The sequence below is a fragment of the Tachypleus tridentatus genome, chromosome 9, assembly GCF_004210375.1.
Source record: "Tachypleus tridentatus isolate NWPU-2018 chromosome 9, ASM421037v1, whole genome shotgun sequence".
In the NCBI taxonomy this organism is placed as follows: Eukaryota; Metazoa; Arthropoda; class Merostomata; order Xiphosura; family Limulidae; genus Tachypleus; species Tachypleus tridentatus.
Genome location: NC_134833.1, coordinates 21,261,154 through 21,285,206, shown reverse-complemented (window position 1 = coordinate 21,285,206; position 24,053 = coordinate 21,261,154). Strand labels below are relative to the sequence as shown.

At 30.9% G+C, this 24,053-nt stretch overlaps 1 protein-coding gene across 4 annotated transcripts in view; it reads right to left on the bottom strand.

Moving 5' to 3' along the window:
* Positions 1–406: 406 nt before the first annotated feature.
* LOC143224834 (tropomodulin-like) overlaps positions 407–24,053 on the bottom strand; it is a 31,376-nt gene continuing 7,729 nt past the window's right edge. For 2 of the 4 annotated variants that reach the window (XR_013013463.1, XR_013013462.1), the window contains exons 3-11: positions 16,708–16,867; positions 15,871–16,002; positions 14,952–15,041; positions 9,814–9,944; positions 7,859–7,966; positions 5,745–5,888; positions 4,908–5,055; positions 4,243–4,468; positions 407–1,059 (exon numbers count right to left, since the gene is read on the bottom strand). Coding sequence is in view for 2 of the 4 variants with exons in the window: in XM_076453190.1 (XP_076309305.1) it covers positions 4,440–4,468; positions 4,908–5,055; positions 5,745–5,888; positions 7,859–7,966; positions 9,814–9,944; positions 14,952–15,041; positions 15,871–16,002; positions 16,708–16,867 (942 nt within the window). In the remaining 2 variants the exon portion in view is untranslated. Of the gene's footprint in view, positions 4,469–4,907; positions 5,056–5,744; positions 5,889–7,858; positions 7,967–9,813; positions 9,945–14,951; positions 15,042–15,870; positions 16,003–16,707; positions 16,868–24,053 lie in introns of all 4 variants that reach the window. The other 2 variants (XM_076453190.1, XM_076453189.1) reach the window with 1 other exon arrangement.

Below are 24,053 nucleotides of genomic sequence, written 5' to 3'. Positions count from 1 at the left end.
TCACTAGAGTTTTGTATTTTATTATAAGCTGTTTCCAAATGTTTATTTTTTTCGCTGATGTCAGGAATATATGGTATGCAGCAATGTAAGGTTTTATTATTTGTTGTTTCTAGTGGTTTATTTTGTTTGTTTGTTGTTAATCTAAGTGCGTGCATATAATTTTTTTCAACGGTTTTTGGAGAAACCTTGTTGATGTGGATGAAGTGTTATTTTATTTTGTTGATTTAATTATTAATTCTATCTGGTGAACATAGTTTTGTAGCTGTGTTTATTTGTTTTCTTAATGTGCTGAGTCCCAGGGAATGTCTAGTTCAATATGAGCAATATTTCTGTGGATTTCTATTATGAATTGTGTATCGGATCTTGTGATCTTGAGGTTGAGAAAATTAACCAAACAGCACACACATTTTAACAGAACAGAAAGGAAATTACTTAAAGATATTAACAATGGAACGGACTTTATTTAAGGCCTTACATAAATGTTCTAAAATAAAATCTTAAGTTACTTAGAACAAATAATTATTGTTGTATGTCGTACCCTACAGTAACAGTTCTTTTTTTAAATCGGAAAAAATTTAAACTATATTTAAAAGCAATGATTAACATAAAACTAGAATGAAGAACACATCATGAGATTATGAAACTGAGGCCATTTCTTTCACTCTAAGCATATGCATCTACTAAATTTATTCTCACAAATCCAAAATGCATTTATAAGAATGAATAATACATTTATTTGGCTTTAGCTGACTAACTTTTGAGCAACAGAATTTTTTTTTTTTTTAAATACAGTACAAAATGCTTCATATGAAATATTCATTCTGAAACTCTGAAAAAAAATCTTCACTTGTTTTATTTTTTTAATTCTGTGAGCTATAGAAATAATTGACAATTACAATACAATAGTTATGTAAAAATACAATGAAATTTTACAGGAGTCAAAGGCTAAAACAGCATTTTAAAAAATCAAATCTAACAAATCTTTTGGTGCATCCCAAGAAATATTTCATTTCAGTCTAGTAACTGCACAGAACACATGGAAACTTCTTTAGTCTATAACTAAACATAAATGAAAATGTTCAGAAAATACTACAGTACGGCAACATCCCAAACATGTTTACGCTAAATAATTACATTAGTTTATACAACACAAAGAAAAACTTCCACAAAATATATTAAAATCCCCAAGGTCATAATAACTGCTGAAACAATTTCTTTAACTTTTAGAAATCAAATATTAAACAGGTACATTTTTAAAAGTCTTGTACCATTCACTATCAAGATCAGAAACTGGTAGACGATTCAGTGTAATTCTGCTACAAGTATTTAAACCGAAAATTAAAAGACAAGTTATGTCATTAAAACTTAGCATAAACAAACATTTCACCACATTTTCATTCACAACTTGAAGCAGTTTACGGCATTTCTATCCGTAAGTAATCGTAGAAAAAGGCAACTTTTTATTGTTCAATCACATGCAAGGTTTCGAATTCCAGGTTATATTCATTTGTACATGAATTTTATTCTGTGGGATAAAAACTGTCTTACATGATTACTTGAAATTTCTTTACACAATGCTTTATTTAAACAAATTTAGTCCAGATAATTATGAAAGTATATTATATGAAGACTGGTGTTTTTCACCAAATCATTGGCTATAGTAATACTTTAATGCTACAAAAAATTCTTGCACAGAAAAATTTTTAATAGCCCTTTGATGTATACAATGTGGTTAAAGGAAAAACAATAACAAATATGTTTGTACTGTATGCAATGATAAAAGGTGCAACTTTAGATGCAACTTAATGTAGAATTGCAGATGAATAGTTTTACAAAACATACAAATATAGTCCAGGCTCAATGCACACTTTTTAACATCACAGAGCTAAAATAATGTGACTATAAAAATAAGTTCACTAACTTATTATAACTGAAATAAAACATTAAAATAAAGTATTACACTAACATAACACAATACTGTTTACAAACCTTCCCAAAAGATGTAAAATAGTGTCTTAGCTTCCACTTTTCTATCTAATAGTTGCTCTTTACATAGTGCTAAAATAGTCGAATAATATCCAAGGTCATATAATTGGAAACTTCCAAGCAAGTTTTAAAGCGAGATTTTTTCACGTCCAGTACAAATAATTTGAACTGCAAGTCATAGTTTTAACATTGTCATTCGACACCACTGTTACCTATTTCACTTACTATCATACACAGTGGTTGCATTAACATGAAAAATTTATCTTCTAAACAAAGAGTGAAAATACTTGACCAAGTTGTACAGAACTTAGAATCAACTCACTATACTTAAATATGTAATTTTGTCTCTTAGAAACGTAGAAAATATGATTTAGATTTTCTATTATTATTTTCTGATGTGAAATACCCAAAGTTTAGTTGAGACACTATTCTGAAGAAATAAAAATACTTCTTTTGGTTTAAAATCAAGGTTTTTACATTTTGCTAAAAAAAGCGGTCCATTATCAACCTGCCAAGAAATTGCTGGACTACAAAACACAGTAGGAGCTTGAGGAATCATTTTACAGAATGGTAAAACATTTCAACTACAGATATGTGACTGGTATGTTAACTACTGCAGACTGACCCAAGTTCAGACTTAAGCATGCAGAATAACTCCATTTGAAATAATGTTTTTTATAGTGCATAACACTGAGAATATTTCTAATTGTTTCTGAAGTGTTTAAATTTTGATTTTTTATTCTTTACTTTTAAACTTTAAATGTTTTTATTGGTTACATGACTAAAATAAAACAAACAGTGATACACTGTAATGAAGACTTGATCACAAATCAAGGTCTACAAACTGATACAATCAAATCTTACCACTAAATCTTTACTTTCATTTAAGTCTGATTTCATGTTAAGAAAGACATCCAAGCATTAAGTAATGAAAAATATTATGTAAAAACTCCCTCTACAAAGTTATATAACAAACTCAATACAAGTCACTTTTAAATTCTTATTAAAAATTCTTTTTTGTTCTGGCGAGTTACAATAGTTATTATCAGCTTTGAATACAATCTAGCCAGGTCCTATATCTATTTCTAGCATTGAAAAACATTTGTGATTAACGTGAAAGTGCATCATGCATTTATGCAGAACCATAATGTATTTCTCAATCAATGAACAAAATATTCAACACCCCTTTCATTAAATTGCAACAAAATTATCAAAAATTGCATGTGTACAAGGTTCCTGTTGTATTCTGATTTGTTCTGGGTAATTTAATTTTGACAGCTAACACTTTTCATCCAGAAAAGTCATAGATACACGTATAGTCACGTTTACATGATCAAAGTTTTCCCATCAGTAGAATGGCAAGATTCTATTCATTCCAAATAGATGGTAGTTGAACAAAATGCCCGAAAGAGAGGTTACATAAAAGTTTTGGCACATGCATTTTGAAACTAACAAAAGAGCTGGTACAACCACTGTAAATTCATGTTCTGTTCTTAACATTCACTTCAAAACAGTGTTAAAATTTAAATAATCTAAAGCAAGCTGTTTAAATAGCTAACTTATCAAATTACGTAAAAATGCTGAGTGTTGCTAACATTTTCAAATACGTAACACTCAAAGAAACGTGCGCATTTTGTGCAACCAATTGCATAAGATACAAGCACAGTATCAGCAAGAGTGAAGAGAACACTCAATATATACCTTCCTCAAGAGATACGCAAACTATACTTGACATGAAGTACAATAACATGCACATGTTCAAAACAGTAACACATGCATAGATATTAAATCAAAGTTTTGTCACTAGGGTTTATCTATTTTAAGGCTTGTATACTTATGATAATATGTTAAATTTATACTATAGTTTCTTTTTCTTTAATACTTGTAATAAAACATGCGACATCCAAAATCTTCATTTAGTCTACAGTGGTTAATTTGTTTTTAAATTGTGTTACAAATTTATACAAAAACTGTACTACCAATACTAGGCATTGCACGACACAGATACTTGTGATGCTTAAAAACGACTGTTTTTAAGTCAAATATTAACGTACAGTTTAAATCCAAAAATACGTTTCTTTAGAGTGAGCATTTCAACTTGCAAAAAAAATATTTTTTTATTTTTAATAAAACAAATTACATGAGCAACAACTCTGTTTTATTATCCTTTTGCTACTATTAAGAGCATTACTGTCTATATCATAATTATAGTTAAAATTAAAACTGATGACATAAAAATAAAGGGCAGAAAATTACCAAATATGAATCCTTGGATCTGTACTAAAACAAAAAGCATACATTTAAGTATGTTAATACCAGTCACATTTTTCTGAACATAAGAAACCCAAAGATACAGCAAAGGTAATCAACAATGATGGCTGAATTTTGATAGCAAGAAGATTCTGTAGCTTGTTAGCAATTCAGAGTTTTAAGTACCACCAAACTAGGTTTGTTTATTCAGCTCCAACTCTCTTCACTCGAACTAATGAGAACAAGACAGAAAATTAACATTAATTTCTAAGAACGAACGAAAATTATAAAAACTTAAAAGAAACTATTTTTATTCATTTTTTTCTCACTACAAATTCTGCCATTTATTCAACTGTTGCAGCTTAAAATAAGTCATATTAACCCTTTAGAACAGTACTATTGATCAGTAATACCATATTTTGTCAATAATTTGTGTAAAAATATAAAACTTGTTAGAGACAAAAACATAGCATCACAGATAAAAATATCAGGTTTTATATTACTTTATTATTATACTTAACAGAAGATTAAGACCATGTGTGCATTAGGTACTAATACTGTGTCTGAAGTATATAGCTAGTAATCTTTATAAAGCTAAATAAGAGATGCAATGCTGAGAAGCTTTCTTTCATTTGTTTTTAAACTAATCAAAGAAAATTAAATATATTTACTGGCATCGTTGTTCTCTTGTAGTTTTGCAGCGACTCGAATCCGAGCATCAGCTATCTCGAAGAAGATTCCAATCCTCAGTAGTGTGTCATTCTTTTCTACTAACTTAGAAATCTCCATTTCAATCTTGTTACCAAGAACCTGAGGACTCTAAGAGGAAAAAATAAAGTATAGAAAAGACAAATTAACTGAAAACACCAAAAAAAGAGATGTCCCTTCACAACTACATTCATTTTCTAAAGGTTTTTATCTGCGACTAAATTAAGCTTAATATCAATTTAACTTTATTCAATAATATTTCTTTTTCTAGTCTGTAGAGTGTAATATCTGAATATCTCCAGCATTCAAAAGGGTGTGTTTTAGATCAAAGCCACAACAGGCCATCTTGTTGTGTCCACTGCAGGGAATTGAACCAAGGATTTCAGTGTTGTAAGTCCATGCATTTACTGCTGTTCCACTGGTAGACATTCAGCAGTAGTACTAATTACAAAATTAATCCTTTAAATGTGTAATTAATTTCAGTTTTCCCAAAAGTTGTTAATTCTCCATTAAGTACGACTTTTGTCTTTACTTTCCCAACTTGAAATACCACAAATTTTCTGTATCTGATGTTACAGCTTCTCAAAAACAATATTAAATAAAGCAAGTTTATATTCCCAACAAGAAAGGATGCCAGATGCGTTGAAAAAAGTTCTTCAGTATATGACAGTAAATCTGACCAAAATGATTTAATACAAACCTAAACAGTGGGTCCTACAAGTGAAACGGCATTCAAACAGATAATACTGAAACGTGGAGGATCTAATTTTCAAACTACCCTGTAAACAAGCTAATATTACCTGATTGGCAGTCCTCAACTCAAGGACACTTTGAGTTGGTAAAAGGGCCTTGACTAGATTACGGATTGTCTGTGGTGTAAGATAGTTGGACTCGACGTTAAGAGATTTTAAGCTCTTGTTCTGTTCTAAAGCTTGAACAAGAATCTGTATCAACAAAAGTAAACAAAAAAACAACAAATATTTTTACAACTAGTAAGTAAACTCAAAATAAAACAATTCTGTTTTGTAAATATAATTTCTCTAGTTGATTAAGCATAGAATGATTTTAGTTTTAAAAAGTGAAATCCAAATAAAAAATGTAATGCTGTAATTAAAGCAGCATCTAGCCATGTATTCAAATATTCTAAAGTTTCTCATCACTGGCTCGTAGCAGATCTGTTAATCACATAATTCTTAAGTAATGAGCCACCAAGTGATATAAAGTAAGCACAAATAATTGAATACAACAAATTTCTTATGCCAGTTGGTGACAGGTAAGATCTATATGAACTTTAAAAGTATTAAGAAGAAGCCAACAAACAAGCTTCAGTAATATTTAGACAGCTAGCCAGAGTTATACAGGGTGTTCTGAAAGTCACTGTGCAGTTTTGTAATCATATACATATAAGTGCACAGTGACTTTCCGAACACCCTGTACTTTTCCCACATCTTTAACTGTTCATTTATAAATTATTTTGGCTTTTTTAAAGCTTTGCATAATTTTATATACTGAAATTTACAAATACGATGACAGTTTTATACCTGTGTATTTAATGTAAATTAGTAGTGGACTTTCTTTTCAGGGTAAAATTTGTTTATAAAACTGTATGAACTGTAGTTGTAACAAAGAAAAAGACATAATTCTTCACTTGCTGCACGTCAACAGAGTATAATAAAAAAATATTATACCAAAACTGAGAAAGAAAAGATAGTAATATTTCTTGTAATTAAAAGTGTCCTACAGTGTGACACTGTTCAAAAAAAATCATTTTAAACAGAGTTCATAAAGAAGTTAAGATAATGAACAAAGTAAGAAAAATGAAATTACAGAGAAATGCAGTAAAGACAAAGGTTGTCTGGTGAAATTATAGCCACAATTATTTTTCCTTAACAGTAAATTTAATAATTATTAATTATTTGTGTTTCTCTACGAGAACGTTTGATGTATATGATCGTACTCCATGATTTATTTTTATATATGCAAAAACGGCTTGTTTCGGTTGAGAAAATATTTTACATAGAAGAGCGAACAACATTTCGACCTTCTTTGGTCATTGTCAGCATATATATTTCTCTACAAGTGGGTTTTCTCGACATCAATGATTTATTTTTGTTTATTTTCTCAAAATTTAACAAATCAAGTAAAAAACAGCATTAGTTAGATATTAACATAGTAAAACAGATATAAATCAGGGATATTGGTTGTGTGTGTGTGTGTGTGTGTTTGAAAGACTATAATAAAGCATAAAAAATGTAAAACAAATTTTGGAAATATAAAACATTGGATTTTGAACTGCATTACACAAATAGAACATTCAAGAGCATAAAATACTAGAGATAAAGTCAAAAGCTAATTCGGCTTTCTTTTCAGAAAATACCTAGGAAAGATATAAAGTTTTGCCAGCAAAGCAAAGAGACAACCATTATAACTACAAAAAAAAAAAAAAAGTCCTCAAAATTTATGTTTTGTTAGCAAGAAACACACTTGACATGGAGACATCCATTTGTACAACAACAAAAACAGTACTTCCCTTGAGGACCAAAGGTAATATTATAATTGTAACTATTGGTTACTTTTAAAGTGTACTGCATTACATGGTAGAGCAATCAGACTTATTAGAAGCTCCTAACAGCTTCTATAATTATTGACAAAATAACTTGAACCATATGAATTTACACTCAGAGAAACAGCAAAAAAAAACAAAACCCAAACAAACAAAACTTGTATGCACACAGTATTGCAGAAAAAGACCAGTGGTGTTATAAGGAATCTAAACATATTACAGAACATTTATATATTATTTATATAAGCGACACAACAGAATTACCTTATCACGTAAAAGAATACTATGCGATTTCCTGTATTCAAAAAGATGATGAAAACTGATAAAACTATTTCAGAGAAATAATCATACCTCTACAGGACCATCAGTAAGTTCAGTGTTTGCCAAACTCAGTACTTCTAAGTTTGTGTTTGTTTTCAGCCCTTTAAAGAGTCGCTGGAACTTTTCTCTGGAAATATTCTACAAAAATAAATCCATTTCTCAACTTTAACAATCTATGTTACTGTATGAATAAACAAAGCAATGTTTTCCACCTTTTACAAGTAAGAAACTATACTATCTACAAAACCATCTATATTGTCCCATTCACTAAAGTATCAAAAACATTAATTACTTCACATTTCTAGTACACAGGTTAATGGGATTACTTAATGCAATTATTAAAATGTTTGCTAAACTTTCTAATTTTGAATTAAAAGGAAATGATATGACAGATGTTTTAGAAACTCCTTTTCTGAGTCTAATATTTACAAAAAAGTTTTATAACCCAAGTAGTTAATAACAATTTTATACAACTGTTAGTTTTCTAAATAGTCAGCATGAATTTGTAACTGATATGAACCATGAATGCAATTAAATAGTAAAAGCAATATGTTTATACAGTTTCTTTATTACCAATAAAATGGACTCATTTTCAAAAGAAATTAATTTGAAGTTAAGGTTGCATGTTTTAAATAAAACAAAAATCATTTATTTGGTTTTAAGATCTATTACAATATACATTTATATGTTGATATCAAAGAAGATGCATCTTTCTTCATATACTGAAACATCATATATTGAATGACTTATCACTTCGTGACTCGCCATTCCACACGCTTAACACTTCGTGACTCACAAGTTCACACTATAAACAAATACAATTTATTTGAAAAAATCATACAATTTTATACTACACTATTAAAATTAAAAACCGACATGAAAGAAGGTATGTAGAGTTAGATGTGTGTGTTGGAGGGGAGAGAGCAGGATTCATCAACAATGATGGTCCATTGGTGAAATGGAATGAAGTGTGGTCTTTTTCCCTTCCTCTGCTTCACAAAACACCCACTATAAAGAATTCTACCCAACACATAAAACCTGACAACTGAGACAAATGTTAAACATATGATCACCTCAATGTACAATGCTTAATAATCCATACATTATAATTTCATTTTTGTTTATATGAACTGTAGATCAGTACATTTATTATTTATATATTTCAGTATATTTGTTTATTATTTTATTTTACTTTTAGCTTTCTGTGTAAAATAATAATAGAAAATCCAAAGCTTATTATACTAACACTTTGTTTATGGAATACATGCATACCGAGATATTACTGTATTCTTACAGTATTTTTGTTCTTCATAATGCGAGATTCCAGCTAAATATAATATAGTTGACAATAAGCCAATTTTCTAGGTTTGTGCTATATCAAATAGGTTTGTGACAACACACATGAAGCTGGATCAAAATTAGATCTACCCCATATTTGTAACATTTCAACGTTTTTGTGTACAAAGTACAAAAAGAGAGAAAAAAACCGTTTGTGAACTTAATTTCTGTGTAACTAGAAAAAGACAACACAAATACTATTTCTGGGTGCATTTTCACACAGACCTTTAAGCAACATTAATGGCACCAGTCCAATCCCATTTTTGTGAAGCTGTATTGCATTTACTAACATATCTTCACAAAATTTAGAAACCTTTTGGTAAAGTATGTTGTATGTAAAAAGATAAATTCATATTGTAGCTTGTCAATAACTATAGCGTGTTTGTAACTAATTGGACATGTGTTAGCAAAAAACTTAGCATAATATATTTTTGAAGACTAACTTGGCTAAGACATAGTACAGTGCATTTCCAAAGACCACAAGTCTTTAAAAAATGTACTGTACCACATCAAAGGAAGCAATTTCTAAGTATTTTAACTTCTGTAACAAAACACATAGGGACGTATTTCTAATTTTTGCTATCACACATTCTGCTTTTAACATTACCTCTGAGCTCATACTAATAATTTATTGAACATTGACTAACCTTAATGTTATTCCAGTTCAGTATTTTAAGGACTGGGTCATTATTTGCAACTTGTTCTAAAGTCTTGTCTACATCAGTATCATTGTCTGGTTCGAGACCAAGAGCCTTTGGTTGAGTGGCATGAACAAGACCTGCAGAACACAAATCATACTGGTTAGAAATCTCAAATTTCATCTGCAAAACAAACAAGTTTTCTTCCTTGAACTCACATAGCATCACTGATATTAGCTCTCTTACTGCTGGCTCTATCACACGTGTATTAGAAATACTTTTCTGATATATACCTTTAAAACTACCTTTCACCGATTCCTGTAAATGTGTTGCTCAATCAGCTGTATTATAGCTTTTCCACAAACAATCAGGTAGGTTTCACATAAATTATTTTCATAGAAACTGTACTTTTGTTTTTACCAGTAAATACATGCTTTAAAAATTCCTCCAAAACCATCTCTCAACATTAAAACATTAAACTGCCTGGTAACATTTACAAAAGAAATTGTTAAAGAAATATATTAATTAATAAGGAACCAATCTAAATCCAAACAGAAGTAAAACAATTTGCTTTGAAAGATAACAAAATTCAGCCTGATTAGATGAAGGTAAGGTACGACACATTCAGTTTTTGAAATATCAGTAATATGTTAGATGAAATGATTCTTTTTATTACAAAACAATTAAACCTTAGGATCATACCTTGTATCCAATTGTTCAGCTACTGCTTGTGAAAATGATTTACAAAGTCTATTACATTTAGCACAAGGAAATATTTAAATATAAGCATGTCTTGTTGACAAATAAGATGCTACCAAACATTACAAAAAATGTTGTTTGTTTATAACAATAAATATACATTTGAAATGGTAATTCACAACATTTTAAATATGTAAACCCCTTTAACACTTTCACTATGGGCATCTTTTCCTGTACATGTCAAGGTTTTTGTGGGTTACATTCAAACTTCAATTATACTACTTTCTTATCATAATATTAAAATAAACCTTGCATATAAATGTAGTTGATTTTAATTTTAATGTTATGTAAGTTTTAAGTCCTTAAATTTTATAATGCAATATCCTAAAAAATTCCTTACTTTTCCCTAATATGATAATTGTGACATTTGTTATATATGCATCTCCTCCAAGAACAACATTTAACATAAATTACTCATTATAATTTTACAATATCTCAGGTAAAGCATAATTTTTCTACTCTTGATCCACTGGATCAACCTCATTCATATTTAGTTACAGATCCATAAAATAGAAAACAAGAACCCTCTTTCCACACTCACATACTCTCAGAAGCTGTCAACAGTTTGGACATTTAATGCTAAACTATTTATAACAAAGTCAGTATTTTATTTTATCAAATGACATGTAATATTACATTGTTTTCTACACAGAAAACTGTATATTTTGTTGAATTCCTAGATCATTGGTATATTATTTAATTAGTTAAACATTATTTAGTATAGTAGTGCCATTAGTATAAAAAAGGTACAGTTAAGATTCATCAACAGTCAACATAAGTCCTTTATTTCTTGTTTTTCATGTGTATTCTTCATCATTATAAAAGTAAATAAAATTTAACAATTATAAAATTCAGGTTAGATTAAGTAAAATAAACTAACATTTTTGCAAGGTACACTCACAAGCAACATGCAAATACTACATACATTATGCAATCACATAATGTAACTTAAGCTTCACTATTGTGTGCAACTTACAAGTTTTATGGCAGGAATATTAGTTTACAGTTCAAAGGACAATAAAATAAAGTACAATCAGATGTATAGTGTTATGATATTTAAGCTATTTAGGATAAACAAAAGTAGTTAACTGTTACAGTCTGAAAAGAAAAAGGGTAATTCAGGTTTATTTCACTTATTTTTTTGGTGGTTACAAGGTTGGTCAATTTGATCTACCTTTTATACAGTTTATGGTAGAGAAAGACAACAAATACAGTTTTACTAAAAAACATACTTGAAATTTATTTAAGAAGTTTTAGAGAATAAACAATTGAAATTTGAGTTTTTTCAGATGAATGAAAGTACGTTTAATTTTAACACGAAAATCACTGCACTTGGAGTAGACAAAAGTGATGACGTATAATGTCAAATTTTCTGATGAAAATTGTAATTTTTTTTTTGTCTACAAAGGACTCTTTGATGATTACTGAAAGCTTGTAAACTTCTGTGAAGATACACAAAACATGTTGAAAGTTATAGCATGAAAAACTCTAAGGGTCAATTTTTAGGTTAAATCGACATAGCCCAAAAAAAAAGTGAACTGAACATGAATGAGGTTGATCCACTGGATCATACCTGGACTGAAGAAATAATATTGACTATAGTTCTGAATTTGTAATTTATATCCACAAAAAGTTGCAAGCTCTTAGTAAATGATACAAATTTATACACAAAATATCAAATGTTAATAAAAGTACCTGTACTAAAGAAATGCTTGTGAATTAATAAAGTCATTCTGAATTAACACCCTGAAAAGCTGAAGTGCAAGCGTACAAAGAATAAATACTTTTCAATGTATACTTTACATAGTCTCTAGAATCTGATGAATGGCATGAAGCTGTTTTCAACATCGCTATATATTGTATCTGGTATTTCCTATGCTCTTAACACAGTGTGTTGTGAAATCAGCAATGTAGAATAACATGAAACACTGATTAAGTCTTATTACAGATTCATACTAAGTTGAATGGCACTCTTTACAAGTCCTCAACATAGGCACTTTCACCTCACCGTGATCATAGAGTCAAAGAAAACAAAAATATGTACACAAAGATTTACAATTACAACTGCCCAAGGATTCATGACAAATTAAGCATTCAGTAAAATTCATCTAGCATTACCTGTAAAAGAAGTTAGTTTGTTTGTTTATTGTTAACTGGAAAGCCATACAATGGCTTGTCTGCTCTCTCGGCCCAACAAAAGTTAATGAAACCCAGTTTTTAGCATTATAAGCCTTCAGACTTATTACTCAGCCAATGAAATAATGGTGCGTGCATAATAGTAATTAGCGAGTATAAATATAAATAGTAATTAGTAAGTATACTGGTTAAGTAGGTTAAAGTGTCTGCAAGATGCCTAAAAAATTGTGAATTACACGAATCTGAAAGCAATTATGAGCTGTTAGAAGAATTGGAAAACCACATGAAAAATAATCACACTGCTTACAGAAATTGTTTTTATTCATGAAGAATCAAATTATAAATAAAGGTTTAAATATATCAAAACACAAGAACATTAAACTAACCATTGAATTTTTCCTAAAGAAATTATTTTGTTAACACTAATACCAGATGTACATTTTTCTTTTCCTTTATGAACAGAAGCTCGTACTTATAGAGCTTGAACCAGTCTGGAATGCCCATTGCCTTCTATTGAACAGAGGCTAGTACTTAAAGAGCTTGAACCAGTCTGGAATGCCCATTGCCTTCTTTGAACAGAAGCTAGTACTTAAAGAGCTTGAATCAGTCTGGAACACCCATTGCCTTCTATTGAACAGAAGCTAGTACTTATAGAGCTTGAACCAGTCTGGAATGCCCATTGCCTTCCATTGAACAGAAGCTAGTACTTAAAGAGCTTGAACCAGTCTGGAACGCCCATTGCCTTCTATTGAACAGAAGCTAGTACTTAAAGAGCTTGAACTAGTCTGGAATGCCCATTGCCTTCTATTGAACAGAAGCTAGTACTTAAAGAGCTTGAACCAGTCTGGAATGCCCATTGCCTTCTATTGAACAGAAGCTAGTACTTATAGAGCTTGAACTAGTCTGGAATGCCCATTGCCTTCTATTGAACAGAAGCTAGTACTTATAGAGCTTGAACCAGTCTGGAATGCCCATTGCCTTCTATTGAACAGAAGCTAGTACTTATAGAGCTTGAACCAGTCTGGAATGCCCATTGCCTTCTATTGAACAGAAGCTAGTACTTATAGAGCTTGAACCAGTCTGGAATGCCCATTGCCTTCTATTGAACAGAAGCTAGTACTTATAGAGCTTGAACCAGTCTGGAATGCCCATTGCCTTCTATTGAACAGAAGCTAGTACTTAAAGAGCTTGAACCAGTCTGGAATGCCCATTGCCTTCTATTGAACAGAAGCTAGTACTTATAGAGCTTGAACCAGTCTGGAATGCCCATTGCCTTCTATTGAACAGAAGCTAGTACTTATAGAGCTTGAACCAGTCTGGAATGCCCATTGCCTTCTATTGAACAGAAGTTAGTACTTAAAGAGCTTGAACCAGTCTGGAATGCCCATTGCCTTCTATTGAACAGAAGTTAGTACTTATAGAGCTTGAACCAGTCTGGAACGCCCATTGCCTTCTATTGAACAGAAGCTAGTACTTATAGAGCTTGAACCAGTCTGGAATGCCCATTGCCTTCCATTGAACAGAAGCTAGTACTTAAAGAGCTTGAACCAGTCTGGAACACCCATTGCCTTCTATTGAACAGAGGCTAGTACTTAAAGAGCTTGAACCAGTCTGGAACACCCATTGCCTTCTATTGAACAGAGGCTAGTACTTAAAGAGCTTGAACCAGTCTGGAACGCCCATTGCCTTCTATGTAACTCACTTCAACTGTAAAGTTTGTCTTTTGGAGTTTCTTCACTTATATAATCCTTTATCACTGGAAGTTTAACGGTTTTAAGCTTTAGACAGTTCAATGTCAGTATTACCAGCATAACATAATCATAATAAAAATAACAACCCTAATAGTAAAGCTAAATTATATATCAGTATCTTAACTGCAAATTCCACATGTTGGATTATTTGATTTACACACAGGTAGTGTAGAATGCCATATACAAGTTACACACTTCACAGAAGATCTATCACATAGTAATAAAATGAGAATAAAACATTTGCATTTTCAATAGATGTTATGCAAACATGCATCCTAACAAAAGCCTTTAGGATTAGTACCTCAAAATTATGTTCAGCACCTATGACAAATATTAAATCATGAAAAAGAAACTTTAGTAAACAATTTTAGAAAATATAAATGGTATAGTTATATATATGAGCTATCCTACATTACATCTATATAACATCAATACCATTTTATTACATGAAAAAAAATTATATTTCTGAACAAAAACAGTAATACAAATATAGATACATACTTTCAAATTTGTCACCAATTTTCTGGCCTTTGTTCAAAAGAGAGGCATAGTACTGATCTTGGTTCATCATACTGTGAAGGCCCAAAATAGCTGAAAGAAAAAGGCTCATAATGTTTTTTTTATATATCCAGAAAACAAACACAAATTTTTGCATTATAAACTTGTATTTCTTACACTGTTTCACATATAAATCTTACAAAATTCAGTATTTTTTAAAACTGTTATTCACTAAATTTAAGAATGAAACTTTATGGTGATTTACAAAAAATAAAAATATTCTTAAGGAGTTTCAAAATCTTTTAACCATTTTTTTTTTATTTTCCACAAAAACAATAAAGATTTGCATGCTACTGTCAGAAAAATGACAACGAATTAAGCAAACTTAAAATCTTCATAAACAATTTTATCAAATAACCATTGCCTTTTTTCTATAAATTAAAAGGATTTAGTTTTTTTACGAGGTTGGTTCTCCACTCTCCCAAGCTTCCATTTCAACTTTTATTTCTAGTTCCAAATCATACTCTACTCTACTTGGCTGCATGTTTATTACATTGAGAAAAACTGTGTCCTGTAACTTATAATCATTTTGCAGTATAATTTTCATTCTCTCCAGTTCTCATCTTTTACAATACAAGCATTTCTGGCTTCCAGTATTCCCAGGTAAGACTAAATAATTTGAATTTTACATTTTTAGAAACAAGTTTCAAACAGGCACAGACTTCTGAAATATTTTTCCACCCACCTCCCTTCAACCAGTTTTTCATCACAATCCCAACTTTAAAGTAAAATCTGAATTATGACTGAAGAGCAGAGATTGTTTTTGATCCACTGACGTACGAGCAATACATCACATGAAAGACAAAATTGCAGTTGTGTAACCATGATGTAAGAGATGCGAGCATCTGTCAAGTTTCTTTACCTGCCAAGTCCACCAGTTCAGCTTCTGTTGCTCCTATAAGAGCTTTTTCATAGTTTTCATCTAGGTCAAGTTCCACTTCAAGGTCATCATCATCTTTAGTTCTTTGTTTCTCTTTCTGAATCCACACTTTACCTGTAATATTAATAAATAAATTTAAATTATTCACAAAAGATAATTATAACATTTGTTAACCCAAAAAAGTTGTATGTTTATAACAATATACTTAGCTTACAAGATACAGATTTTTTTTTATATGCTTCATGTTTTCTGAAGTTAATTTTCAAAATGAAAACTGTCCTTACATCATGAAGGAAAATTATCAAATCTAAATAATCTAATAAAACTGTTAACAACTGCAGTTTGTTTCTATCATAACAAACCAACTTAAATGTAAGTTTGCATAATGATAAAAAAATAATAATTTCTTTAATCAAAATATTTATTTTTAGTTGATACATCTGTGATCAGATAAATATCAAAACAGCAGATAACCACTAATCATGTAATTCATTTTAACATTGTATGTATATTTGTGGTGAGAATATATCATTTTTTTCACTTAATTATACTTGCATAACAATTTATCATGGCTGTAAATACAAATTTTTTTCCATATTTCTAAAACATGCAAAATGCATAAAAAAAATATATTAATATTGCTAAATAAAATTTGCATACACTTTCCAGTTTTGTTTAAGTTACTTTACTATTTTATAACTGTTCAGAATGTTATAATGGTGGTTTGTTACTTGACTAATGCCAATTTTAAGCAAGGACTGCAATTTCACTGTTACAATACAATATTTTTCTATGATGAAGAAACTGAGATACACTCACCTCGCTTGACCCCAGGTTCGTAATGTTTATTTTCTGGCCAATCTTCTTCCTCTTTAGCACGTCTTTCTAAATAATCCAACAGTTTCTTTCTATTCAACGGACCTGTGGGAGTTTTAGTTGTTTGGTCTTTACAACGCTGGCTGGGAGGTAACAATGAATCCTTTAAAAAAAAGTTAAAATAATTTGTATAAAGCCAAAAAAAAAAGCATACGATATGTCAACCATATCACATCTGCTGTATCCATTTCTGACGAACACTCACCAAATACCAGGGCTCTTCAGTGTGGCTTAAAAACATTTTTTTGCTGTTATTAAATTTTGTGCAAAACTATTTGAAGGTTTCCCGAGTTAGTAGTCCCTAATGTTGAAACAAGACTACAAGGAATGTAATCAGTTAATGCTATCCACAATCAATTTCTAGGTCACACCTTACTAATAAATAGTGGAATTAATCATCACTTCATAATGCAACAAAGGTAAAAAAAAAGAGAGAGTAAACATAATCAGTAATGGGGTTTAAACCTGTGGTCCACATATTGTAAATCAAATGCCCTAACCACTATGTTGTATTCCAGCTGGCATGGACTAGTAGTAATGAAAATGCTACTTGTATCATGAAAGTGTTTGATAACACTTGTTTTATGAGCTGGATTAACTTGATGAAGTGTAATTTTTCATCAGTTTTATTTATGTCACAACACAGTATTAGGGTAAAGATTTTTTTTAAACCTTACATATATTATTCTTATCTAAAATGAATTTTACTCATTATTCAGAATAGCTTGTGAACTAGAGAGCTTGTCTTGTTGCTGTTATATTATCAAGACAAGAACTGTATGAAATGTGGCATTAATGTTTCAACATTAATATTCACATTTAATGAAGTTTTAAATAAAAACAAAGTTCATTTTATTACAATTTTGTTTCTGGTTGTTTAAATATCCAAAATGTTCCAACAATTTCTTTATAATCACAGAACTTTATCTTGAGTAACCTAATATAAATTCAGACTTGGGCAAAAAAGGGTATTTTCCAAAATCAATAATTTAATTTAAATACATAAACACATGATGTACCTGTGCATTATACTAACAAAGTACTGTAAATTAGAAGTATAATTAACATAAACATTAAGTTTTTTAGCTTAAAATTTATTTTATTCATAAAACTACAGAATGTTTAAGTATAAAGGGCAAATTCACAAATTTCCAGATAGTTTGTACTGTTGGTTAAATAACTTTTGTTTCAATATCCACAATGTATTCTACCCTATTACTTGAATTCTAAACAACAATGCTAACTTCTACTCTGCACAAGACAACTTTATTAATTAAATATTATACAAGTATGTTCTTTATAGCACTTAGTAAATTTTTACAGCAGTTAACCCTTAAACAGTGGGAATGTTGCAGGTAGCAGCATCAACTGATAATGGCTAACATTTAATGTTAAAAAGTCCTCAACCATATCAGTTAAAAGTAACACAAGTAGTAAGTGGTTCACAAAGACCAGCAATTTTTGTATGAATAAACCTATTGGAGTACAGACTTTTGGACACGTTTTGTACTTAGTAAAGATGTTACAATCAACAATGTTCACATACAAATATATTTTTATCTCATAATATGTACAACATCATAAATTAATTTCAACCTAACATCACCATCTGTTCATTATCACTCACCTGTTAAATAAAGTAAGTAGAACATGTAATTCTATACTTTTAATCAATTAAATTTAAATAAATTTCATGAAGTCTGAATGTTTAAAATTCCATTAGAGACACAGATGAGAATTCTTTTATAAAAGGTTTTATTTATATGTTAGAAATTTGAGACTGGAAAATGAATCACCTAAAGGTTTAACTGAGCAAATATTACTATTTGTTAACTGACCAAAATGAAGTTAATATACAAAATTTATAATTTCAATCATTTCATCAAAGCATATAATGAAATGTCTTCAAGTGCATGTATGCATGTGTTTTAATTCACTGTGTATAACCACAAGTTATTAAATAAAATCATCTAGGTACATTATTCTACACCATAGCTTAATTTATATATTCTTTTTATTTTCTACTTAAATACCAAAATAACATTTTTTTGCAATGTCTGCAAAACTAAAAATAGCACCCAGGAACAGTCACTGCTACGTACGTGTGCACGTACACTGTAGCTAGGGAAGACAGTTTTACCGTATATTCAGGATGCACAAGTGACGCAATTTCACTGTAATTAATTTTACTAATAACTGTATATATTAATATGTATACACAGATACAATAAATACATTATTTGTCAACATAAATAAGAAAATCAAAGATTAGATCTAATTACATATACTTCCAAATATCATAATTCTAAGTAAAATTCCATATTTAAAACTATTACAATACTTCACTGATGAAGCCATTCAGTAATGTACAGCATTAAGTATGACAACTTTGAAAATATTTCTACAATATTCATATTACAGGAACTTCCAAACAATTCAAAAGAATTAAAACTCATGAACCACAAGTGACAAACATGAGTTGGTCAATGAGATTTCCTCTATCCATGTAAGTATAGGTACAAGTGACAAACATGAGTTGGTTAATGAGATTTCCTCTATCCACGTAAGTAGAGGTTTGGGAAATTAGAGATGTTCAAATTATTTTAGTTGTTTTCCTAAAACTGATATATGCTAAAGTTAAGGCATCTAAAGTAGACATTATTAAATAGTTTAACAGTAAGCTATAATTTGCTAAAATATAAAATTATTTAAGACTAAGAGAAATGTTAAAACTTATTTTTATGCCTCATGCATTTCTGTGTAAATACATATAGGTCTTCAAACAATATTTATATAAAGAAATGAAACATGAGGTCAGAATCAATAGCATCTCATTATACACAATCAAAATCTTTATTTAAACCAATCAGTGATTGTAAAAGTCAGTGTGTCTCAACGTCATTTTACATCATCTTCGGGATTGTGAAAAACAGTTACTGCGTGATGTACAAGTAAAACAGCCATGATAGTCATGTGACTACTAGCTTACAATTAAAAAAAGATCACATCTACACAATTTATTTTTAACCCTTCATCCTTATTTAACAATGTTGTTTTTGCTGCATTTCATTGGTCCTATTGTTTCTCTAATACTTCTAGCAGACATGTTATTCAGTTAAGCCAAAATCACCATTTTTTTCCCTATTGGATGATATGTGCAGTATAAGTTACTTGTTCAACAACTGCAGAATTTTCACTTTTGTTTTTAATATTTCTCTTATGTTAACTTATTCTAAATTTCTTCTTGTTTCAAGCTAACCTTACATGGTAATGAAAGAATCAAATCATCTGATCACACTTTAACAACAACAAACAATTTTCTGGGGAAAATCATACACTTACACTTTAACCTTCCCAACAGGACTGCATGATAAACTACTCTGGGGTTTTAAAAGACTAATCGTAGAAGAATGAAAGCTGGCTAACGTTAAATCTTTTTCTTGATGGAGGCAATAAAAAAATTGTCCAGATAAGCGTAGGCCTAACAGCCTCATCAATAACAGGAAAAGTATTTGAAAGTCTGATAAAAGATATTTTGTAAAATCAGTTAACAAAGTTTAACATTTTGTCGGATAATCAACATGGTTTCACTAGAGACAAAAATTAATATCCCAATACTATTTTATGAGGTACTGCTAATGCTGATAAGGGTTACGATCTAAATTTAATATACTTAGATTTTAAAAGAGCACTTGGGCAAGATGCCATGCAAAAGCCTTGTTAAAAATTTGGTTATTGTATCATTGGATCAAAGAATGATTGGTTGTGAGGAAGATTCTGTTGCTTCATAAAAGGATTTAGATCACTTCCTCAATTAAGTAAATAACTGAGATGGCTTTTAATTTAATTTAATGCAAAGTGATGCATGTGGTTTACCATAAATCAAACAAGTAAAATTATGAAGGGTTATGGAAGAAAAAGTTCTTAATGTATTGATCAGTGTCTTAAGGTAGAGTTGTTGTCTAGTGGTAGAGCAAATAGGATTTGGGATAATTTTTATAGAAATACTGAAAGTAAATCTGAAGATGTTACAATTTTATAGTTTAGGTCACTGGTAAGTGTTTATTTGAATCATTTCAGTCTTAGGCTTCTTACTTTAAGGACAGAATGTTTTTTAAAGGTGAGCTATTAGGATGATACATAGGATGGAAAGGCTATTGTACAAGAAGTTCTTGAAATTATTTTATCTTGGGGAAAAACACAACACAAAACTGGAAGGGAATGTAATTGAGGTGTTCCAGGTTGTTAAATGAACCAGTACAGATTCTGAAAGGAATCAACTTGAACTTACAGTTTTACTTCAATAAGGTAATCAAGCATTGAACAGCTTACCTTCAAAGTGGTAGACATAAGTTTAAAGAAAGGCTTAAGTGTTTAAATGATTTGAGTTGGATATGAGGTTTTGTTCTCCTTTTTCAACTGGAAAGTGTGTTATCATTAATAAGTGTAACAATATTTAGGGACATTTTTGCTGTTTCATCCTCTAAACGAAATTAAATTTTAAAACATCTTAAGGCCACTCTTGTATCATTCATACACTTAAGAAGCATTTTCTTAAACTCAATTAAATCCACTGCCTCTACAACATCCAAAAGCAACCCATTTCAAATGCCAACCACCCTCTTAGAAAAAATGGAACTGTCTTAGCTGAAAATAACTTTCACCTTGTCAAAATTTATACTTCTGTCCCCTTGTCCCACTATTCTCACTGTTAAGTCTCAAAAATGATAATGCAACAATACTATCCATTCCCTTTACAATCTTAAACATCTCAATCAGATCCCTCCTAACTGTTCTTTTTTCAATATAAAACAATTTCAGAGATCTCAGCCTTTCCTCATATGACAATCCCCCTACCCCAGGCACTATTCTAATAATCCTTCTGCAAATCATTTCCAACAATTCAATGTCTTTTATAGGGTAAAAAAACTCAAGACCAAACACAAAATTCCAAATGTGGCCTAACCAATAACCTATACAATGAAATTATACTATACAATTATACCCCTTTAAGACTTTTATTCAGTATTTCTGTAAATACAACTAAAATGCTATTTGTCCTACCACTAGCAACAACACACTGTTGGATGGCTTAAGAGATTGACCAACCATTACAACAAGATTCATTTCTTTCATAATACTGCTGAGGTTATTCCCACCTGAATTATACTCATTTAAAATTATAACAGCATATGTGCATTATCTTGCAATTATTATAATTAAACTCATCTGTTATTTATTTGCCCAACTCACTGAATAATCTAAATAATTTGGTAAATCAGCAGCATCCTCTTCACAGCCAGTAACAGCCAAGATATTAACTTAATCAGCAAGGTAAAGTAATTTATTGACTGCTCCTTCATCTATGTCACTGATTGATTGAATGATTTAGTGTTTTATGGCACAAAGTAGCTAGGCTATCTGCACCAAATGTCCAGTAAAAAGGTAAAAATAAATTAAATGTAGTAAAATATATAAAAGGGAATGAAGGTAAAACAAAACATCACTGAAAAACAGAAAAAGTATAAAACCAATGTTGACACCAAGTCTACAATGTTAAGAGAGAAAGCAGAGTAAGAGAAGTTGTAAAGGACTTTCTCTAGCAAAATGGTAATGATCATAAACCACCAGGAAGACTAACAGGTAAGTACAAGAACCACCATCAGTCACCTAAAGTTGGCCTTTCCAGTCATGGTTCCAGGTTATGTATCATTATGGCCAGTACTAAAAGGTAAAGTAATAAAAGTGTTAAATAACATGCAGCAAAAGTGTAATAACAACTAACGGGTAGTTCAAACGGATAGTTCAAACAGCAGCGTTAGTCACCTGAAGTTGGTCTTTCTAGTCCTGGTGTCGAGTTATTTAATGTTCTGACCATTTTACAACGTCAAATTGAACTAGAGAGATTGAGACTCTGAAAAGGGAACCACAATTAAAAAGGTGTAATGAATAAATATCAAACACTTAAATGAGGTTAAAAAGATTAATGGCCATTAAAAAATTAAAAATTTTATCAAGGTGGACAGTGTCACCATCACCAATAACACTGTCCAATGTTACAGATAAACCCTGGGACAGAACGTGTTTAAAATAGTGCCATCGTTGAGAGTCGTAACGATGGCAGGAAAGTAAAATGTGGCTTACAGTGATTTGGGTGTTAAACACTAGTGCATCAGTTCCAGATAAAAGAAAACAATGAGTTAAAAAACTCTGACCAATGTGTAGTCTAGTAAGAACAACTTCCTCCTTCTGAACCTTACGGCAGCTAGACGGCCAAAGCCCAATATAGTGTTTTATTTGAAAAAGATTGTTGTCACATTGCTCACTCCAAGTGGACTGCCAGCTGGCACGGAGCCGAGCCTTGAATACAAGACCATAGTCCATGTACGGAATAGGCACAGTGGTGATAGTGCCGGAGCAGATAGGTTTAGCTGCCGTGTCTGCAAGCTCGTTCCTGCGAATACCAACGTGTCCTGGTATCCAGAAAATCTGGATAGAAGTAGATGTTAATGAGAAATGGGCCAGTCGGTTTTGAATATCAGTGAGAACAGGGTGTGAGCCAACATGTAGTGATTCCAGGGCCAGTAGAGAACTAAGGGAGTCAGTATAAATAGTGCAGTTGGAGTACTGCTCAGCTTCAATATGATCCAGGGCAAGAAATATGGCATACAGTTCAGTTGTGAACACAGAAGCTGTAGAGGGGATTCTGTGCGCAACCACCAAACTGCAACAAACCATGGCAGAGCCAACAGAAGAGTCACCTGATTTGGAACCATCTGTATAAATTGGAATGGAAATATTGTTCAAAAGATGTTCAGTAAATAAAAGACAGTACTTCCAATCGAGAGTATCTGCTTTTCTCAGATGACTAAAAGAAAGGTCACATTTGGGGGCTGTAATAAGCCATGGGGAGATGAACAGACCAGTGGATTCTGCAATGTTTTCCAAGGAGAGACCCAATTCATCCAATTGCACCTGGATGCGAAGGCCAAAAGGAGCAATGGCAGATTGTCTGTTTTGAAAAAGTAAAGCCCACTGAGGAAGAAAAACACATCCCCATGTGGGATGCTTTAATAAGGAGTGAAGTTTCGAAGAATACAGTAAAGACAGTTGCAAACAGCGAAGGTGCAGAAAGCCCCAGTGCAGGGTCGAAGTCCTTGATGATGAATGGGATCCAACATCTTTAAGGCCAAGGGTCTGGCAGAGCCATAGTCAAATTTTGAACGAATAAGAGCACGATATATCTTTAACATAAAACATCTATCCGCTCCCCAACTAGCAGTAAAGAG